The 20,835-nt window shown below is 55.6% G+C and overlaps 2 protein-coding genes across 9 annotated transcripts; both read right to left on the reverse strand.

Annotated features, from left to right (window-relative positions):
• Window positions 1-51: 51 nt before the first annotated feature.
• GABPB2 (GA binding protein transcription factor subunit beta 2) lies at window positions 52-13,505 on the reverse strand. 6 transcript variants are annotated; one of them, XR_012766363.1, is made up of 11 exons: window positions 13,199-13,258; window positions 11,677-11,739; window positions 11,287-11,426; window positions 10,066-10,233; window positions 9,719-9,913; window positions 9,182-9,332; window positions 6,004-6,120; window positions 4,563-4,748; window positions 2,975-3,108; window positions 1,668-2,152; window positions 52-1,233 (listed from the first exon to the last, which is right to left on the reverse strand). XR_012766363.1 is itself a non-coding variant. In XM_075445134.1 (10 exons), exons 3-10 carry the CDS (start codon window positions 11,398-11,400, stop codon window positions 1,865-1,867), a joined length of 1,353 nt encoding a protein of 450 aa, XP_075301249.1. In that variant the 5' UTR covers window positions 11,401-11,426; window positions 11,677-11,739; window positions 13,364-13,505; the 3' UTR covers window positions 52-1,864. The 6 variants fall into 6 exon arrangements, 5 of the variants coding, with proteins under 5 accessions (XP_075301249.1, XP_075301250.1, XP_075301247.1 ...); XM_075445134.1 differs by lacking the exon at window positions 13,199-13,258 and adding an exon at window positions 13,364-13,505 and having other exon boundaries at window positions 52-2,152; XM_075445135.1 differs by having other exon boundaries at window positions 52-2,152; window positions 6,004-6,117.
• Window positions 13,506-15,260: 1,755 nt separating this feature from the next.
• On the reverse strand, window positions 15,261-18,213 carry MLLT11 (MLLT11 transcription factor 7 cofactor). 3 transcript variants are annotated; one of them, XM_075445151.1, is made up of 4 exons: window positions 18,103-18,213; window positions 17,711-17,980; window positions 17,167-17,219; window positions 15,261-16,018 (listed from the first exon to the last, which is right to left on the reverse strand). In XM_075445151.1, the coding sequence occupies exon 4, from the start codon at window positions 16,009-16,011 to the stop codon at window positions 15,742-15,744; it is 270 nt and encodes an 89-aa protein (XP_075301266.1). In that variant the 5' UTR covers window positions 16,012-16,018; window positions 17,167-17,219; window positions 17,711-17,980; window positions 18,103-18,213; the 3' UTR covers window positions 15,261-15,741. The 3 variants fall into 3 exon arrangements, with proteins under 3 accessions (XP_075301266.1, XP_075301265.1, XP_075301264.1); XM_075445150.1 differs by having other exon boundaries at window positions 17,167-17,216; window positions 17,711-18,155; XM_075445149.1 differs by lacking the exons at window positions 17,167-17,219; window positions 18,103-18,213 and having other exon boundaries at window positions 17,711-17,797.
• Between the last annotated feature and the right edge of the window lie 2,622 nt (window positions 18,214-20,835).

Raw genomic sequence — 20,835 nt, forward strand, 5'->3', positions numbered from 1 at the left:
CAGCCAGGAGACGCTGAGGTAATCAACAGCCAGGAGCCGAGTCTCTCCAAATATTCATTCATAAAAAATAATTATTAAAGCCTTCTTCAAAACATCTTTTGGAAAAGAAAGATTAAAAAAAGTCTTCTTTATAAATATAGCTCTACTGGTTATAAATAAATGCACGTGGATTCTCCGACCGCCACAAGCCCCACGCCGCCGTGCCAGCCCCACCAGCCTCCCTCTCCCACCGCAGGCTGGTGAGCCCACCCGGCGAGCGGCCGCGCCACGCCGCCCCGGACGGGCTCTCGGCAGATCCCACCGTCCCTCCAGGCCCAGCCGCCGGGAACCGACCGACTTCAGGCTGAAAAGCAGCTTCCTCTCGGGGCGAGAAACTCCTTCAGAGCCGTGACCGCGCGTTCGCACCTTTACGAGCTCGTTAGTCCGTATCACGTCTCCACCGTCACCATACGGGCTGATCTGTCGGCACAGAAACGTTACCAAAGGCAGGACCTGAACCAAGGGAAAACCGCATTATCTGGACACACTTGGAAATGACAGGGAAAAATGCAATGCAAGGACCATGAAATGAAATCACCACCTTGAATTCTGCCAACAGCTACAGCACGAGGACGAGAGGCCCCCCAGGAGCCCCACCCCAGCAAACCCCAGCCCCGCGAGCCGCGGATTTCCACCTTGCAAGGAGACCTGCTCCGAGAGCAGGCCGGCTGCGTGGGCCTCGAGCTGCAAGCCGCTCCTCGCCCCCACAGCCTCTCTGCCACCGAGGGCCCAGCTTGCATGCTGGTATTTTTCGAAACTTCACTTGTTTATGGCGTTGTTCTAAACCTGGCTCGGTAACCTTTCCTTCCCAAGCCCCACACGGTTACTCGGGGTGCTCCCAATCAGCTCCCTGCTGTCCCCAAACCCCTCAACGGATCCCTGCACTGAACAGGCCTGCAAAGAGCACAAGAAACGCGAACACTTCCGTCACAAGATCAGCTGCTTGTTAAAAAAGGTTTTAGTATCTTTAAAAATAAAAACTGTTTAGTAAAAAGTGACACGTATCTGCAGAGACACCTCCACTCCCAAGCTGTCCTGCAGCAGCGCCGCGCGTCGTTTTGCATACATCATCAGCTAACCAGCACCGAGGTGTCAAACGGGACATTTGACTAAATGCCATCAAATCCAGGAGGAATTTGTTGCGAGCCCTTCGGGTAGTTAAGGGGTCTGACGAAGAGCTCCCCCAAACCGCCCCTGAAACAAAGAGGGCGAAGCGTGGTACTCCCCGACAGCGCGAAATGCTCCGGCTGAGGGACGTCCAGCCCAGCCTCTGCTCTTGCATTGAAGGTTGCCTGAATCGGAGAGGTTCATGGGTTTGGAAGAAAAAAAAAAAAGAATACATTATTTGCTTTCTAGCTGAAAGGGGCAATCCCCTCGGCACCTCTGCAGATTGTAAAGCAACACCCCTGGAGAGTATTTTTTCCCCCTGGGCTTCGCAGCAGGGAGCGAACGCCTCGGGTCACTGAGGCAATCCCCAGCGCTAACCCCGCTGCTCTGGCGATCAGGTATGGATTTCCCGCTCCCCAACAATGCAGGTATTGACAGCACAAAATAAGCCGCCAGGTCACTTGCTGGCGAAAGTTTAGCTAAAAAGCTTCCAATCTCTCAAGGTCAAGCTTCAAAAGCACCTTTTGGCACCGCGCTGAAAGCAGAGTTATGTTGTGAGTGGCTGGAGAAGCTTCTGCCCCTGGCGATGGGGTGGCTTTGACAACAGCCCTCTGCTCTCAACACCGCTTGCCCACAGCACCTTATTGAACAAAAAAATAAAACAACTGAAAAAAATAAAAGTTATTTTCCTTTACAAAAGCTAGCCAGTCACGGAGGATCAGGAGGTTACAGTTTCCACAGCGATATCAGTCGGCTGATCCGTTTCCAGCATGGCCAGCATGGATTCCTTGATGTCTTCTGAGGTTATCACAAGAGAGTCCACCTCGGCGACCTCTTCGAGCACCGTCACCTCCGCCCCGTTGGGCTGCTGCCTCGCCATGGCCACCAGCTTCAGCCGGTACTCCTCTGCCTCCTGCTCTTTCTTCAAGAGCTGGCTGCGATACTCCTGAGCCTTCTGGTTCGCCTCTTGCAACTGCTGCTGCAGCACCTCCCTTTCAACGCTGTCCTACGGAAAACAAGAGTTGAGAGAGCCCACGATGGAGGCCCAGCCTGCGACATGAAGGAAACGGGGCGTGCAAGCACTCCGACGCTTACAAGTTACAAAAGCCAAATGCTCTAAGGCAGCGCGAGAAATGCGCTTGGTCAGGTTCTGTCCAACTGCTTACTCACTGCAGGTCACCAGAGGCAGCTGGGACGCGGGGGGGGCACAAACCGGCTGCAGCGTCCCCGCAGCGTGCAGGGGAGCGGGCTGGGAAGGTACGGCGGTCTCACCGTGATGAATTTCAAAGGTTGGAAGCAGGTGTAACCGAGATGCAGGAAAACTAAAGAGTCCTTAGTGCTGCGAAGTTGAGAGGCCATCGAGAACGTTCTTCCTTCCAGCAGAGAGTGACGGGAGAGTCATTCCCGCTGCTTTATGCAGGGCTGCGGCTTGGCTTCCACCCAGCCCCTGCGCTGGGCTTCTACAGCAAATCCTAAATATTCTCAGTGAACGACCACGATTCACCCAAAGACCCCGAGCGCCGGCTTCAGCACAGGCAAAACGGCAACAAGGGATTTAGCCGGGTCTTTTCCTCCTACCCACACTCGACTCGAGCACCGCTGCTCTCAGCCGCTCGCGCGTTCACTGCTAACGCAGGAGCACGTGCGGGAAGAGCAGGGAACCTGCGAGCTGAGTTTGTTACAGAGACAGGCCCGGGCTCAGCCGAGCAGGGCACAGCTCGTTCCTGCTCTGAGATGGCTTCGGCAGACCGGGCGCCCGACATCCTCAGCGCAGCAGAGAAACACGTGGGAGACGGCGGCAACCAGAGGTACAAGCAGGAGTATCTACCTTGTCTTCCTTCGAGGCATCTACGTCTTGTTCCACTTTTTGCTTCTTGGCCAGTGGCTTTTCTTCCTCTTCTGCGTCATCTCCGTCCTCAATCACAGTCTCTTCTGCAACCTGACCAGCAGGTACAGTTAAAACTGAAAAATTAAAAGGTGACAAATTATGCAGCGTGAGACACGCTTTTGCACAGATGTCTCCTGCAAGACTTCTCTGAAATCAGTGCACCGGCGTGGCTCTGGAGAAAACGAGGAGACCTGAGGATCAGCTGTGCCTCAGTCTTCCCGGAGAGGAAGGAAACGCTGGACCTGGTTTCCAGTTTGCTTTATTCAGGTCCCAGAAGTACCCGAGTATTTCCCCACAACAGGGCTGACAGAATCTGAAGTCAAAGATTTGCATCTTAGTTTTTACCTCACACGTTTTCTACCATTCTGATGGCTCAATAATGCAAGTAGCAGCCGAGACAGGCTAAGCAAGAGGAACAGAAAGCTCTTCTTGAAAATTCCAAGTGCCTAAGCTCTGAATCAGCTTTTAGCACACACAAGAGCTGCAAAGACTCCAAAGAACAAACACATTTTAAATCTGCAAACGTGGGTTTCCACTTTGGGAAGCCAGCAGCAAGAATCCGTCCAGCCAAGGAGGTGAAAGGCACCACGTGAGCTATGGAAGGTAGCTCTGCCTGAACAGTTCTCCCTTTGTATTCCTTAGATTAAGAATGGGTTACAAGCCAGGAATTGTTTGTAGTAATTTGGCAAACAATTCTGAATAATCAACAGCTTTAGCAAATTGCTTTTCACTCGTGAAGTCCGTGACCTATCTCACGTTGTAGCACTGTGTGCAAGTTACAGGAGAGCTCCTCTGCTTCCTAATCCTCTTCTTCTGCACCAGCGTTAATCCAAGTAATCAAATATCCCTAGGACACGCTAGAAGAAATGTCGGTAGTAGACAAGGCTGACCACTTACACCCCCTGAGGAAACAAAAATTCACTGTACGAGCACTCTGGAGCTCTGCCCTGCTTTACTGAACATGATTTATATTCGCCTTGTAAAACGGATAGATTATATTGTCCTAGGCAACACAACTGGAGTTATGGGAGGAAAAGGTGTGTTTAAGGTGATATTAACGGCCTTATGTTAAGTTTTGTAAGAATGAGGGAGTGATTGCTAAAGGTAACAGGTTGCAGCTTCAGCGGTCGAGTGATTTACTCCCAGACTGGGAAGTCTGCCACAAGATAAAGGAATCGTCTGTGCCTGGCTGCCGAAGAGACAACAGCTAACTCCGCACTCCTCCTCCCGCAGCGTTCTGCTGGAGGTGTTTGGGTTTAATGCAAAGACCAAAATATTAAAGCGTAGCAGCGTGAGTTAAGCTACAAATACGTCGCTGGCAAGCCTTCCTGCTGACGTCAGCCCCGCAGACATTCTAACCCCTCCGGGAGCCCAGCAGGCGGGCACGGATCCGTTACACCGCAGTGCCGACAAGGCAGATCGCACCAGCCCCCGCCTCGCAGGGCCCGGCGGGCTTCACGGCAGCAGCTCTGTTTTCATTTTTGAAGTTACTCCTCGGTGCTGCCTTCCGATGTCGGCCCCTCCTCACCTTGCTGCCCATCCTGCATGGTTAGGATGAAGCGCTGGCTGAGGCCGCTGGCGGGGACGGCGGCTTGCAGGCCGCCCAGGGGAACTCCGCCTGTTACAATGGCGATGACGCGCTGCCCTCCGCCGCCAGCCGCTTGTTGTATGGCAGAATCGACACAGTTCGCTTCCACTATTTCCTCCGTCTTACCTTGAGAAACAAAGTAAGTGCCAAAAAAAAAGTCAGTGTTTCCTCCTCTCTTCCTTGAATAGAAACTGAAGTCTAGCGAGGAAGCTCAAGCACGCAGCGTGAGACTCCTGCAATGGCTTACGAAAAACAATCTGGGCACACAGCAAGTCTTAGTAGGGGAAAGAAAATAAAATCCACTAAACCTCAGCAAAACAAATCTTCTAGAGCAAACCCAGCATTTTTCGTGTAAATTAATAAGTACTAGCACACAAGTATGCTAATTAAATTAAAAAGCTGGAGGTAGCTGTTAAGCAGACCTGGCTCTGCAAAGCTTCCTTCCATGACCCTTCCTCCCAGCTCTAAGGAAGACAACCCACACGCAAAAACCTCGTCGTGCCTCACGAGCCCCGGCCGCAGGAGCACGACCACAGCAGCCCCGCGGAGGCTGTTTACTTTGGCCGCGCGACCGCAGACCGGTTCAGCTCCCTGGGACACCTCTTGTGTGACTTAACGGGTCGCACAGATAATCAGGACTGCAAACCCTCGGCTGCATCCTGCTCCCAGCGTTCGCTGCGAGCGCAGGAAACAGAGGGGACCTGACCTGCTACGCGCGCTCCGGGTGCCAAAGAGGAAAACGCTCAGGAAGCGCAGGTCAAGAAATCAGTGGTGTGGCACCAGCAGCTTAAAGAAGTCTCTAGATTCTAGGAAAAACGCTTGGCCTTGGCGAAAACTAATGAACTCCAAGGTGAAAGGATGATATATACTTTATCAAATTTCTAAAGCTGAAGTTAATTAAAGGTCAAACATTACAATCTACACACATATCATAAAAGATCATTAAAAAACCCAAACAAAAAAATACCCAAACCTTTCCATAAGAAAGAGTTACCAGAGCCCCAAAACATTTGTTGACTACCAACATTTCACAGCAAACTGGGGACAGAAAACACTTCAGACGATTTCCTTCCTAAACAAATATTTAGCTACACAGCAGGAGCAACACACTGTGATGTCAGACATGCTGCTTAATAAAAACTAAGTTATTTCTATTGGTAACAGCTGCTGGTTTTATTATGAAGTTTGACCTGGGATTAAAAAAAAAATAAACAAACAAACAAAATAAACCCACTGCTCCACAAATATTTACCATCATATCTCTCCCTTACCCTGAAAGCAGGCAAATTCACTTGCACATGTTAAATTTCCTCCAATTTCCTCGCAAGCTGCTCACAAGAACTACACACACTGGAGTCGACCTCTGACCGGCTTCCCCTACCTGTGTCTCCACTGGAGCTGGAAAGCGGTGCCGACACTTCAGCGAGGGCCGCGAGGGTGGCAAGCACCGAGGTCGTCGAATTGGAGAACTGCACCGCAGAGACATGCGAGTCACCTGCTGGGAACGAGCAGAGCAAACCGCAGGACTGTCAGGGCCTGCCATGCCCAAACACGAATAAAGCAGTCAGAATGCAACAATTTTGTCACCTAGAGATGCAGACATCAGCTAGGAAGTATTATCTGGGCTCCCACTGGTCAGTGGAGAAAGGGAGGGGGCACAGATCGCTCTTCACGCGAGGCGCTGCTCCTACTACTAGCAGTAAAAAGGGCTTTGACACCACTTCAGGGCAGACTGCACCTACTCCCAGTATTTTACGGTAACTTCAATCGAATTTAAAGCAAATATTTCATGAAGTTATTTCTGAATCGCATGAACGATCTGCTCCAGCGTTACTGCAAGAGCTAGAGAAAGGCAGGCTGCCTGCCGGGCTGCTCGGCACGCCGAGCTTCGGCCTGGGGACGTGGACGGCTTTTCAGGATGCAGCCGCGCTGCCTGACGACACCCACAGACGCGCTCGAGTCCGACTGCTGGGAGGTTGCGCAGAGCAGTTGCTACGCACGTAGCGACTTGGCGGCGCGTCGTACTGCAACTTTCAGAATTGCAAAACTGAAGGAATACATTAAACTCCCTGGCTGTTATGAGTAAAAGACAGCAGCCCAGCTCCTCCTCAGCCGGGGCAGTCTCCAAGGAGAGCCTGCGGCATCGCCTCGTGGAGCAAACGCTTAGCACAAGCCAGTCAGCAGAGCCTTTTGCTCAGAGGCAGACACCGGCTGTGCCTCTCACTGGGTTTCCGTGCACCGGGCACGCGGGTCCTGTCCTCCTCCCCTCTCAGGTTCAGTAACGGAAAGACCACGGTTACTGCAACGGGGTATTGACTGGAGGCAGATAAACGAGCCTTCTGGGTTCCAGAAAACAATGTTTCTTCCTCCAATTGACCATAGTAATTCCTATTCAAAGGCAGACTTAATAAGAATGGAACAGGAAATTAACTAAACGGGCGCAAACTCAGTGTGTATAACCCACAATTCCTCCTCTTTTTAAAAAAAAAACAAAAAAAAAGAGATCCTGTACCTCACTGCGCGCGTAGATAGACAGATTACAAGCACACAAAGGGAAGTTCATCCAAAGTTCCCCCGCCTTAACCCTTGCAACTTATTTTTGCTCTTTCTCAGCAGCTCTGGATTTTACAAAGGTTACTGAGTGACTTCTTTTCACAGAACAATGCTTCCACAAGGCCGTGGGCTAGGCACGCCAGAATTCCACAGCCCGTGGGACTGGTTCCAGCAGTTTGAACCAGATTTCTTCAGACCAGCTAAAGACAGCTATTCCCATTTAAAAACTTTTTCAGTAACTGAAGCCATAGAAAATTTACAAGAAACAAGAAGAGTTGTTAGCTCTAAGTGTTAAAGAAAAGATTTTTCTTGCAATGAAGGCGCAGCCGCGGATGCCCTCTTGTGGGAAATGAGAAAAAAAAAGCTCCTGACGTGGCCCAGAGCGGGAGACACCAGCTATTTTCACGCTGACCAGCTACTACTGACGCTTGAAGCATCACAGGGGTGAAAACCCAGGGTATTTTAGTCATCACACGTGGACAATAAGCCAGCGTCGCGCTGTGGGCACTGAAAAAGGCGATCACATTGCAGAACAGAGGAGCAGAGCTGCGGTGAGAGATGGGGATTTACACGACCACGGCCAAGAGCCCATCCGGAGCGCTGCCTGCCGCTCACCCACACACCGTGGGTGCATCCAAGGGGCTCGAGGACCGGCGTGCTGAGCCTGACAAAACAAAGGCAGAGAGGGGACAGGACCGATTTCCACATCAAAGGGACAGAGGCAACGGAAAAAGCTGCACGATTTCAACTGCAGGGCTGTATTCCCACCAGGAGAAGGTCTAAACAGGCGGTGAATTGTGTTTAAGCTGAAAATCAGCAGTTTTCTAACAGCAGGGCATTGGCCTGCGACTCCTGCCTGGCTTGCAGGCAGAGGCAGACCCACCTGCAGAGACAGCGATGCTGACCGTGGCCACAGGGTCACCCGGGGACAAAAATCCCAGGGTTTATGTCCCCTGCAGTTTGTGGAGTATCGTTGACTGAAGAGGTCGTGCGCTGGTCACGCTGCATTTTCCTCACAGGTGGAAGAGTAACACTTTAGGTCATTATTCCCCTTCTAAATTAGGATTTATCAGTGCCACAAAGCTGCGAGCAGCCCCAAAAGCTTTGCAGGCACGTCTGGTGCGCTGCTGAAGTCCCTGTGGCCAGGCACAGGCAGAGAGGGTTGGGTGGGACTGCCCAACGTCAGGATCCGCATTTTTTAAGCGCTCTCTAGCTAGTAAGCAAACATTCACGCATGTGAACAGTCCCACTAACCAAAGAATTACTCACATGCAGAAGTGTTTGCAGGATGAGGCCAAATAGCTTCACAAAACTTGTACTTAGTAGCCTCCTTGCGACTGAAAAGAAACAATGGTTTGGAATTCCCCAAATACAGAAAAATCACTTTATGAGTTATTATGAAAACCGGAATTACACAAAAAGAACTCACACTCAGCCTTAAGTTAAAAGTGTTTCCCCCACCAAAGTAAGGCTCACAGAACAATGAGGAACCTAATCATTTCCATCTAACATGTGGGACAGAAGAAATAAGGAGTAAGCTACATACCCAACAGACCTGCTTATTCTGCAGCTGCCTTACTCAACATTTCTAGATAGCAAAACACTCATTCAGCTCTTGCAGCCAGTAAAGAACAAAGCAAACCGTCCCCCAACTGCTCCGCAGTGCTCAGGATTTGGCACAGGCAGTAATTCTCATTATTCCTCTGTTGCAATCAGCCAGACCCGTTTTCCCAAGCTCTGTTGCTCGTAACAGACCGCGAGCAGCCCCACAGCTGAGCTCAGCAGAGCTCTGCCCCTTCCAGTGGAACCACCTTTATTTACATCAGCTAGAAATCTGCTTGGTTACCTTCGACAGCAAAAACGTTCTGGGGCAGGAAGCAGCAGCTGGCTGCGCTTGGCTGCATTTCACCACTTTTCCTCTCCTAAATGCCCGCCTGCCCTCTGCTGGTAGCAGTCCTAGGAACTTTTTTCAAGGCTTTCCCACTCAAGGTCTCATAAAACCTCACCTGAGGTTGTTTTGGCGTTGGCCGAAGAGACGAGACTAGTGAGATTGAGAACTTCCCCCGGCGTGAGAATAAACGGCGAGGTGAGCGTCACGGTGTTGGTGACGGGATCCGTTCTCTCCAGATGAGTGTCGACCTGGTTCTGCATTGCTTCCTAGAAAAGACAGCGGGGTCAGGCACACTTTTGTCACGCTTGCTATGGTATTTAGCATCCCCGAAACATTTTTGAGGCAGATTATTTCTCTCTGCAGCACCTCAGGGACACCAGTGCCAAAGCTGTGACAAAACTGCCACCTGAACTTGGCAACTTACACTACGACTGCACAAGACGCATGGCAACAAAACGCCATCACCACCGAGCCCTAGCAGACACGCACTGGCTGATCCAGAAATAAACCAAATCTCATCCACATCCGTATTTCTAGTTCTCTCTGCAAACAGAAACTGATCCCATCAGACACCACAGGATCCCTCTGACTCCAGCGCAGAGACAGCTGTGGGTCAGAGAATCACCAACGCCTTTCTCCTTCCCCAGCCTACCTGCAGCATTACCAGAGTCTCTGGGTTGTTCTTGTCCAAAGCAATATCAAAAGCCGATTTATCGAACTTGCTGAAAGCGTGGACATCAGCTCCGCATTTGATGAGCAGCTCGACGACGTCTCGGTGGTTGTGCTCTGTCGCCCAGTGCAAAGCGGTCATTTTCAGCATGTCCTTGGCATTCACATCAGCCCCGTTCTGCAAGAAATAAGCATCAATTGCCTGGGCACCATCTTCTCTCAATGTCTTACAAGTGGTGCCTGTGCCAGCACTTAGACAGGGACATCAACACTCAACTCCAAGGGTGATTTAGGCCAGCCTTAAAGCAATATGTAATTTACTACACTTACCCTAATTAGCAGTTCTACGATGTGCGTGTGTCCATCAGCCGCGGCCATGTGCAGTGGCGTCCGGTCCACTTTTGTCCGGGCATCTCTGCTGACGCCAGCGCGAAGCAGCACTTCCGCTGTCGAATAGTGGCCGTACTGGGCAGCGAGGTGAAGCGGCGACGTCCCAAGCTGCGTGCGAATTTAGACGAGTTACTGCTGGCTCACAGCAAGAGGACGGGCACAGGAATCACCGCGTGTACGTCCGGCAGCAATTAAAATGACAAAGCTTCTGGAAGAAATTAATTTAAACTTTTTTCCTCCACCCACAAATAGGGGGCTGCACATCCAGTAATTTTCCCAACAAACGTCAACCTTTTCAGGATCTTTACGTCAGCTGGTAACTTGAAGATCAAACAGCTTTTCCTTTCCCCGCTGTGCCGTCCCTTTATCACCGAGCCTCTTCCAGACCACAGCAGAACAGCGCTGCCACTTCCGCTCGTTTCACCGCTGCTCACAAAAGGGCAGCACTACAATATTACCAGGCTCTGCCATCTCTCCAGGCAGTTAATTCCTTCACCTCACAAAGTTGTGAATGAACAGACTGGTAAGTTAGGAAATGAAGACAACTGGTGATGGGAAATGGCTACCGATGGCTTGTTCGTTATGGTCTGGTTCCCTGTTTATCCAACTGTTATTCTTTGGTTTCATTAAAGCTTTTATTTCCTTTCCAACCCAGGATGGGCTGGTTTGTTTTCAAGATTTTCTTTTTTGAAGGAAACAAAAAAACCTCCAAAGATTAGTTTCTTGACTGAGAAAGTTTGAACAATTAAATAAAGCATTCTTAAAAGAACTTCCTATTACCGAGAGGTTTCACAGTTCTTCCAATCTGAACAACTCCTCATTTATCTCAGCTGTGGGGAACTCCACTGCTCAAAGCACCAAACCCCGTACACGCCGCCGTCCGGGACAGCACGGTCCTTGCGACTGCGCTCTCTGCACTAGGCCGAGATCAATCTTCAGGCAAACATCAACCCAGCTTTGCCTGAGGAAGGCCTCGGCTCTCAGAGTGCTTAATCTGGAATCTGCTCCGCCACAGAAATCCAGAGATGCATTTTCTGCCAGCCCCACTCTGGTTTTAGTGCTCCAGTTTCCATTCGTCTCCTTTAGGCTCAGCCTAAAGACTCCAGCCTGCGCCCACAACCCGTTTCACGCGGAAAACGGACGTCTCTCCCGCCGACGTACCCAGTCAGTGGTGAAGGGAGCACCGCTGGCCATCAGCTTTCGCACTTCGTCATCTTCGCCTTTGCGCGCTGCTTCGAGCAGCCTCTTCCCTAGGTCCACTAAGGACATCTTCATGCATGGGAACAAGCGTTTGCCAAAAGCTGCTTTAAAAGCAAGAAATGGAAAACAGACAGACAAAAAGCTGTGAGGCAGAGACATTCTGAATGCGCTGCAGAACCACAGCCCTCCTGGACACGCCGTCCTCCCGTACAGACCTAGGCCCAGCACGACCAATAAACAGGCATAAACATCTATCATCTTTTTCAGTCCCGTGCCCTGAAACATCACGAGCAGGCAGCACGCAGGGTCAGACACCACAAGCTACCAGAGCTCCTGCAAAGTCCCGCTTACCTCAGCCGCGCCTTGCATGGACACAGGGACTTGCCCATGTGGATCCGGTTCCAAGAGCAGAACCTAAAAAAGCAACGGCAAAGCTGTCCACATTCCTTGCACAGCATCATTTTGATTTTTAAAGCACTTTAAGAACATGATTTAACCTCCGAGAGACTCTCTCTGACCCCAGCACTAGCAGCCCAGCATGGGGGAACTATCCCCGTTCTCTACTGGCAGAGAGGACAGAACAAACCCTGGTACCTCCAGCGACTCGTTCGAGGTCAGAGAAGGAGCAGAGCCCAGAAGCTGTGCTCACAACAGCGTCTCTATTTGTCCCAAGCTACGTAAAGCGTAGCATACTGACGGCCCTGGTGAACTACAGCGTTCTTCTCAACCCTCGGGTTACGCTGGTACGCCGGTCCTTCCCAAGGCTGACGTTGGAGCCTGCCCACTAAATTGTCCGCAACGTGCAGCAAGCGGCCACAGACGAAGGCCCGCGCGAACGGGCACCGCGCCACCCGGCCCCGCAGCGATGCCAGCGGCACTGCCGCCCTGCACTGATGCTTTCCCTTCAACTGCAGTTCTGTAAAATAGTTGGGAAACTCTCTTTCTTTCTATTTTGTGTTCTCTCGAGGGAAACAGCCCACCCTGTCCTCAGCGACCGACAGAACCAGCTGCCGGCAGCCCAAGCCCTTCAACGCAAAGCCGAAGAGCAGAGCTCGCCCCTGGGCCCCACCAGGCCGTGCCGCCCACGCCACCGCCCTCCACCCACGCAGCTCCCTTTCCGATCCGAACCCGCAGCTCTGCCCGCGCTCGCCGCTGGGACACGCAGCACCTCGGGCGTGGAATTCCAGCGCCCGGCGCCGTCCCTCAGCGTTTGACGACGCATTCACCGTGCACGCGTCTGAGCACCGCAACCGCTCCGCCCGTGGGGACCCCCAGCTCGGGATGCTTTTCCCCCCTTCCTCCCTCCTGGCGGGACAGAGAACGCTTCCCCCACGCCCCTTCCCCACGCTCCTGCTCGTCGCCGCGGACGCTGCCGTGTTCTCCGGGCCCGAGGGCGGTCACGCAGCCGAGCACCAGCCCACGCAGCCGCCGGAGCGGAGCTGCCCGCGCCGGGTGCGTGAGGAAGAGGAGGGAGCAGCCGGCGAGCAACCAGCGTCGGCTGCTCCTCCAGCACCACCCCGGCCTGCACCGGCCTCTCCCCGCGCCCCTGCCCGGCCCAGCGCCGGGGCACCCGGGGAGGGTCGGGGCCCCGCGCCCCCCCCAGCTCCTGGGAGCTGCTCGCAGCCCGCAAGGCCGCCCCGCCCCGGGGGCGGGCAGAGAGCCCCCAGCCGCCCCCAGACCCCCCGGCCTCCCGGGCAGGGACCCCCCGCTCCCCTCACACCGACCGCCCCCCCCGCGCTGCTCCCTCACGGGGCTCCCCCCGCCTCAGCCCACCCCTCGCCCGCCCCTCCCGGCGCTCCCCCTCCCCCCCCCGCCTGAGCCCGCCCCTCGCTCCCCCCTCCCGAGGGTCACCCTCGCCCCCGGCCCCACTCACGCGGCGGCTCGGGCCCCCCCCCAGGCACGCGGGCTGTTCCCGGCGCGAGGCACCGCCCCCTCCCTCCCCCCCCCCGCGCGGCTGTTCCCGCCCCGCCCGCCGCGGCCACACAAAATGGCCGAGCCGGTAGCGAGTCCGGCAGGCGGAAGTGGAAGGATCCTTTACCGGTAACAAAAACGCCGGTGGGCCGAGGAGGAAGGCCGGGTTGGGTTTCCCCTCGCTCTGAGGGCATTTCTCTTTCTTTTTCCCGGCGTCCTCCCCGCCCAGGGGCCTGCAGGAGGGCGGCGAGCAACGGGGGAGCCCTAAAAGGGAGTATTTTCTCTGGAGGAAGGAGATCAAGAAGCGCTGCGTGCACCCCTCGCGCGGATGAGGGTGATGCGGCCCTGCAGTTAGTTCCGGCAGAGGCGTTTAGGCGCCAACTATAAAAGGGCGATGGCGCCTGAGTGAGGTGGGGCGGTTGGTTTGTGTGTTTTGTGGGGCTGTAGAGCCATATCTTTAAGTGTGTGTGTATATATATATATGTGTACATATATATATATATGTGTACACGCACAAGTGTCTGTGAGTGGCGCTGGTGTGTCGCTGTCTCCTCTGGGTGCCTTCCCGCCCAGGGGCGGGCTCCCCTCAGGGTGCCTGAGCCTCCTCTCCGCCCTGCGTTGCCCCCTCGGGCACCCCCAGAGCGCCCGTTCTGAGGTAAGCGTGAGGCCCGGGGGTGTTCTCGGGGGTTCCTTGGGGACGCTGTCCTGGGGGGCGTGGAGGAGCTGAAGTTTAAGTAATATCCTTAATGTTCTTAAATTAAAGTAATCCCTTAAGCTTAGTGTTTTCCACGCTTAAACCCTCCAGAGCGTTTGCAAAGGCACACGGGTACGGTGTTCTCGTGGCAGTTCTCAGCTTCCCATAAAAAGATTTAAAGTGACTTAATGGCAAATTGCGGAAAGAACGTGATGCTGGTTTACATGGATTTTTTTTTTATAAGTGTCCACAGGAATGCATATGTTTTTGAATTGCTTTATTTAAAGTTTCATAATAAATACTTCTGTGGGTTTCCGCATCTGGAACACAGAAATTGAACAGCTCTGCACAGGAGAGTTTACATTTTTCACCTCTGGTTTTACATGAGTGGTTCCAGGTCAGCAGGCTGGGTCGTTTCTGGAGGTTTTGGGAGAGCTGCCCTCCATCTTCATAACAGAGTGCAGATTTTTCCAATATTTGCCTATTTTTGGGTGCCTTTTTCAGCCTTCCCCTGGCCGTGTACCCCCCCAACTCTGAGGACCATTTTGGGGTGCTCCACACTTTACCCCAGTCATATCCCAGAAAAAGCACATTCAAGAAAACAAACCAGTTGCGTTCACTCTCCCAGAAAGCAATCTTGGAAAAAAACCCTCCTTGTTTAAAAGCCAAAAATGATTCAGGGTTGAGGGTCTTCCCCCTCCCATTTTGAGATGAAGCTCAGAAATAAACCTCAGCCCGTGGATGGCATAGGTGAAAGCTTCCCCAGGGAAAATGCAAAGCTTCCACTTGGGTGAATGCAGCATTTTTTCATTGCTGTTTTTAAACAGTTGATTAATTTGGTGGGGAATGAGAATTTTTTCATTCTGGGGTAAGATCAAACTAAATTCTCCACCTTATCTTTCAGCTCAGCCCCCGTTATCCATCCAGACCCCGCGATGTACCCGGCCTCTGTACACCTGGGATAAAGGACGTGGGAGAGAAAAAACGCAAAGAAATCAAATTTCAGGCAGTGGACATCCGCCCTTGACCCCGCCAAGCAAGGTTGGAGCATTTCCATTTGTATTTGTGTTTTTTGTATTGTCCTGGCCATCGTTCCTCCTGCTTGGGCTCCAGCCACAAGGCTCAGAGAGGTGCTTTCTTCCTTGAAAGAGGTTTGTGCTCGTGTCCCGGGCACATCCCTGCCTCTTCCTCCTCGATTATCGCAAGGGGAAGGTTAAGGAGCGAAGTGGCTTTTGGAGAACCTGGGCCAGGGGAGCACAGAGGGTCTCTGCGTCCCGGGGAGAGGAGCAGGCACGTTGATTTCTGCGAAACCAAGACGACTGCCACCAGCCCTGCGCTGCTCCACTTGTGCAAATGGGTTTCTTAAAAAAGCACAGGAGAAATGAGCTCCAACACTCGTCCTGGAGCACGGGGACGCACGCGGTCACACAGCCACAGGGTGCAGGGTGGTGGTAGGAACCCCCCAGCCCCTCCTGCGCCCGCTGTCTTGTGGACGTGGGGCAATGGGGTGGCTGTCCCTGCCCCCTCCCCACGTGTTGCCCCCTGTGCTGTGACCCCCTGCTTGCACTGGCGTGGTGTTTCCAGCACTGCTGCAAGAAGGGGAGAAAAGAGGGGGAGGTGGAGAGAGGTTGAAGCTTTGTGGGGAGCCCATCACCGTCAGGGCTGGGGGGAACTGTGAGCTATTTAACAATGTCAAAAACTGCCTGAAAACACAAAAAAACGACCTCCAAACTGACAACAAAATCAAATCCTCATATGCCTAGCAGAGAGGGAGAGGGCAGGGGGGATGCGGAGGGGCAGAAAGGAGAGCTTCAAATTAGATCGAAATCTAACGAGCTAATGCTGGCGATAGGAGCTCTCCAGAAATTAAAGCTGTTGAACTGCAGCAGACTGTCCTCTTCATCGGAGATGTCCTGGCTGGCCCGATCCCGCTCGCCGGCGAGCTTGCCCAGCCCTTCTTTGGGTTTGTAGAGGGCCACGTCGCTGAGCCCCAGCCCCTCCAGCTCGGCCATGTCCAGCCGCGGGATCGGCATCCTCCAGTAGATGAAGGAGTCATACTGGCTGCTGATGGTGTCCAGCATCTTCGGGCTGTGAAGGCGAAGGGGGCGAGGGGGGAGAAGAGGAGGAGAAAAGCTCTACCAAAGGCGCACGACTTGCCCCAAAATGGCCAAAACTCTCAGGCGTTGCCATATTGACCAAATCCCACAGGATAACCCCCCGGTAGAAATCGATGGGGCAGGAGAGCGTGGTGTCGTGGAGGTTTGACCCTAGGCTGGGTCTGAGCACAGAGATGAGCCCCACCACAGATCTTATCCGTGGCCTCGGTCACGGCCCTTCTCTGAGCTGCGATTCGGAGGGGTGTGCAATGGGAGTTATCCTCCAGTGCCTCGGTTTCCCCATCCGCACAAGGGGGGGAGTGTGAGAAGGAAGGCCAGGGTGGGGGCTAGCCCCTTCCCACCCCCATCTCCTGGCACCTGTCCTGGGCACCTCGATGCCTGTGGGGTGGCATCAGTGGGGAGCGAAGATGGGCTGTGCTCCCCATCCTGCTTTACTGGGAGGGACAGAAACCAGCATCCAAACGAACCCTTTTTCCACCAAACCTGGCGAAAGGGTCTGGCCCTTTCCCCCTGCCTAGTCCCCCGCGGAGTGGGCAGCGAGGGGGTGGTCCCTGCGTATCCCCCCCGCTGCCCACGGAGCCCCCGCCATCCGCTCCCTCCCCGCCATCATGGCATCCCATCGCCCCAGGGGACCGTGACGGAACCCTCTAGAAGGGGCTGGAACAAGCATTGCTCAGCACTGCCATCGCACCCCACCCACCCTGCCAGCGCTGGTGCCATGCCATCCCGCTGTGCTGTGCCATCCTGCCATGCCATCCCAGCACACCATGCCATGCTGCCATGCCATCCCAGCCCGCCGTGCTGTACCATCCCAGCACGCCGTGCCGTGCTGCAGAGCCCCTCCCGTAACCCCACCCGCATCCACAGAGAATTGGGAAAGAGCGGGAGGGGACGTGGTTCAGCTTTTTCTCCAGCACAGCACGGCCTGAGCTGAGTCACTGCCACGCTGACTTGCTTTTCCCTGGCAGAATTATGTCATTCACCTCCGCGCATTTGGCAACGGAGGTGAAAGGGAAAAAAAAAAAACCAACTGGCTGACCCAAAATATCCTCCTTTTCCCACTGATTCTGCTGGTTTAAGCCCTGGGAATCGGAATCCTGAAGGATGATTCAGACATACCTTGAATCACGCCCTCCCTCGCTCCCGTCTGCGCGATGAGGGGTGACCAGCTGCTAAATTTAAGATTCCCGATGTAACTCAGAGGCTATGAAAGGCTCCTGTGTCACCCCTGCCCCGGGGAAACTGAGCCACGGTGCTCTGAAACAGCCTCGTCCCCAGGGAGGTATCCCTGGGTATCTTTCTGCAGAACAGCAGTGAATTATTTAACGGTGATGGATGTTGCAGACAATGGATTTTAAAGCTTCAAAGAGGGGAAAAAGGAGTTTAACAACAAGAAATAAAAAATTGAAATATCCAGAAAAGGCAGTTGATGCCGGGGAAAAAACCCCTCCTGCGTTGTGTGTTACCCCCAAGAAGAGCATCTCCCCTGGGATCAGTGTGGTGCGCTCATCCCGTGCAGGCAAAACCACCTTTATCCGCTTAATCCCTGCTGGTTGTTGCTCATGTCACCCCCCAAAAAAATCTCGGGATGCCAAAGCCCCCCTCCACCCAAAGCCCTTCAAGAAAAAGGCATCCTCTTGCTTTTCATCCCTCCATCCCTTACCTGTCGAGGATGGATGGATGGACGGGCTCGATGCCGGCCGGGCTCTTTGTGCTGGGAAGCCGCGGGCGTCGCAGCGTCGCTTTTGTCTGCTGGCGCGCCTGGGTCTGCAATGCAGCCCCTCGAAGCCGCTCGATCAATTCCCCTTCGCTGGGGGGGGGTGGTGGCAGATGAGTCAGCGGCTCCCACCCGCGCGGGGAGGCGGGGGACGGCAGGCGAGGATGCGCAGGAGGGGATCCTGCACGCTGGACCCGGACACGGGATATGTTCAACCTGCAGAGGGTGGGAGATTTCCCGCAGCGATTCCCGATCCACTCTGCAGCTTTCGGCTCGGGATTTGGGGCGATAGCGGCCCGTTTTCAGCCTCCGAGGAGCTGGCAAAGGTTTCTTTTTACCTGCGTGTGAAGAAATGGGGTGCCGGGGTACCCCCGAGCCTTGGGCTGTAGGAGAGCACTTTGCGGGTCAAGCGCAGGGAGGTTTGGTGCAAAAAAAACCCGGATGAAGGTGGGGGTTTTTGCTGCGTTGCTGAGTCTGGGTGTGTTTGGTCCTGACGCTGCCTGGCAAAAATATCTCGGCTTTGTGTCTGGGGCCAGACACGGAGCTAGAAATAGGAGGGAGACACCCAAAGCTGGCATCACTGCCAGGGCTGGGCGAAGGGCTGCTCCGAGGGCAGGGTGGGGGGCACCTTGCACAGCCCTGCTGTCCCCCGCACCCCTCCATGGCACCCATGGGCCCTGGGCCGTGACCACAGCCCCTGCGCCAATGCAGTGTGGAAGGGCAGTGACCCCCAGAGCGGGACAGCGAAGGAAATCCCAGTGCAACCCCTCTGACCTGCGAATCTCCCTGCCCTGGGCGCCGCTGAGCCCCGAAATGTCCGTTTTGGGGGGGCATAGGCCAGACCCACACACCTGAGAGGCCGAGAGCCGCCCTTGCCCTCCTCTCCCCTGGGCTTTGCCTGGGATTAGCATTCCTCTGGGGCTTTAGGAGGTTTTTTTTCTCCCTTTTCCTCCCCGTTCCCTGTGCGTGGCTCATTTCTGCCAGTGCCAAGTGCTTTCGCCAGCGCTCGGCTTTCAGCTGGGCTATTTCTGCCTCCTCCTCCTCCCTCTGCTGCCACCGAGCCAGGAGGATCCCATGTCCCCTGCTCCTGAACAGACCCAGTCCCAGCTCGGCCCCGTCAGTGCCTGGCGTGGGGAAAACGCCAGCTGGGTGCCCAGCGGAGGATGCTGACCCCTCCGGGGGGTCGAGCTGCTGTGTTTTCAGGGGTCCCTAAGGCCACGGGGCGCGGCTTGGCTGGGCAACCCCGTAAGGAGCTGGACGTGGCCCACCCGCCTGCCCTGGCCCTGCGCTTTGGGGTGTCACCTGCTGAACTGTGGGACAACCCGAACCTGCGGCATCCCTCCCCGAGAGGAGAAGGGACCCGGGGCCAAACCCCACGGGGGGAGATGGGGGATGTGGCAATGCGGGGTCCCTCTGCGCCGCAGGGATCAAAATCTCCTCGCCGCAGCGCCTTGGACCCAGTGGTTTCGTGAGGGCTGCCCAGACCCCGCAGACACATCGGGGGGGGGGGCTATAGCGGGGGACAGTGTCATCTGGCAGCACAAGAAACATAAAAACAAGGGCTCTTCAGCTGGCAGGAGGGCTGGAACACTCGGGGTATTATCAGCCGGGGCCGCCCGCCGGCCAGGGCAGGCACGGGACAGAGACCCGGCTGAGCGGGGACAGTGCCGCCTTGTTCGGGAGCTCTGGAGTGGGAGCGGTGGCCTGGATGGGGTTTGGGGGCCGACGCAGGACGGGACGCGCTGGGGCTCACCCGAGGGTGTCCCCACGTGGGTCCCTCTGGGCGGGCTGGGGAACCGCGCAAGGGGACGCCCCGGAGTCCCAGTCCAGCGTGGACGGTGTCTGGAGCTGCGGGAGTTCGCTGGGGGCCATGGCAGGGCCATGGTGGGTGGTGGCGGTGGTGGCAGAGCCATGGCAGGCGGTGGTGGAGGTGGTAGGGCCACGGCGGGTGGCAGCGGCACGGCCACGGCGGGCAGCAGAGCCATGGAGGTGGCGGGACCATGGCGGATGGTGGTGGAGGTGGTAGGGCCACGGCGGGTGGCAGAGCCATGGAGGTGGCGGGACCATGGCGGATGGTGGTGGAGGTGGTAGGGCCACGGCGGGTGGCAGCGGCACGGCCACGGCGGGCAGCAGAGCCATGGAGGTGGCGGGACCATGGCGGATGGTGGTGGAGGTGGTAGGGCCACGGCGGGTGGCAGCGGCACGGCCATGGCGGGCAGCAGAGCCATGGAGGTGGCGGGACCGTGGCGGATGGTGGTGGAGGTGGTAGGGCCATGGCGGGTGGCAGCGGCACGGCCATGGCACGGCAGCGGGTGTTGTGCAAGCGGAAGGGCCCTGCACTGGAAGTGGTGCAACGCTGCTTGGCGCCGGCCGCGGGGTGATCCGGGGGTTTCCACCCTTTCGGGTGCTTCGGACCCCCGAGGGCTCTGGTGCATCCATGGAGAAAGTGGGAATAAGGCTCGGGAGCAAACGGGAGCCGAACTGAGCCCTGGTGGGGACCTCCAGTCTTGCTGGGCACCCCCGGACGCCCGGGACCCCCCAGGGCTCCCAGAAACCCCAGCCAGGTGTGGCCCTCCAGCACTGCTGAGCCCCTGGACCCCCCCAGCTGGGGCCCCCCAGCCCTGCCAGGGCCCCCCGCCTTGCTATGCCCTGGGACCCCACTTGAGCCAACCCCCCCCAGCCCTGGCAGAGACCCCCAGCTGTCTTGGGACCCCTGAGAAACCCCAGCCCCGCCAGGGACCCCTACCAAGCCCCCACTGCTGAGCCCCTGGACCCCCAGCCATGAGACCCCCACCCTATCAGGTTCCCGAGCCCTGCTGGGACCCCCAAGCACCGCTTAGCTCTGGAACCCCGATCCTGCTGGGACCCCCCAGCCCTGCCAGGAACCCCAGTCCTTCTGGGACCCCCCAATCCTTCTGGGACCCCGGGGACCCCCCAGCCCTTCTAGGAACCCCAGTCCTTCTGGGACCTCCAGCTCCCCCAACCCTACAGGGACCCCCCAAACCCTGCCCAGCCCCACCAGGACTCCCCAGCCCTGCCAGGACCCCCATCCCTGCTGGGACCCCCATCCC

This window comes from Opisthocomus hoazin, chromosome 30 (assembly GCF_030867145.1).
Source record: "Opisthocomus hoazin isolate bOpiHoa1 chromosome 30, bOpiHoa1.hap1, whole genome shotgun sequence".
NCBI classification, from domain to species: Eukaryota; Metazoa; Chordata; class Aves; order Opisthocomiformes; family Opisthocomidae; genus Opisthocomus; species Opisthocomus hoazin.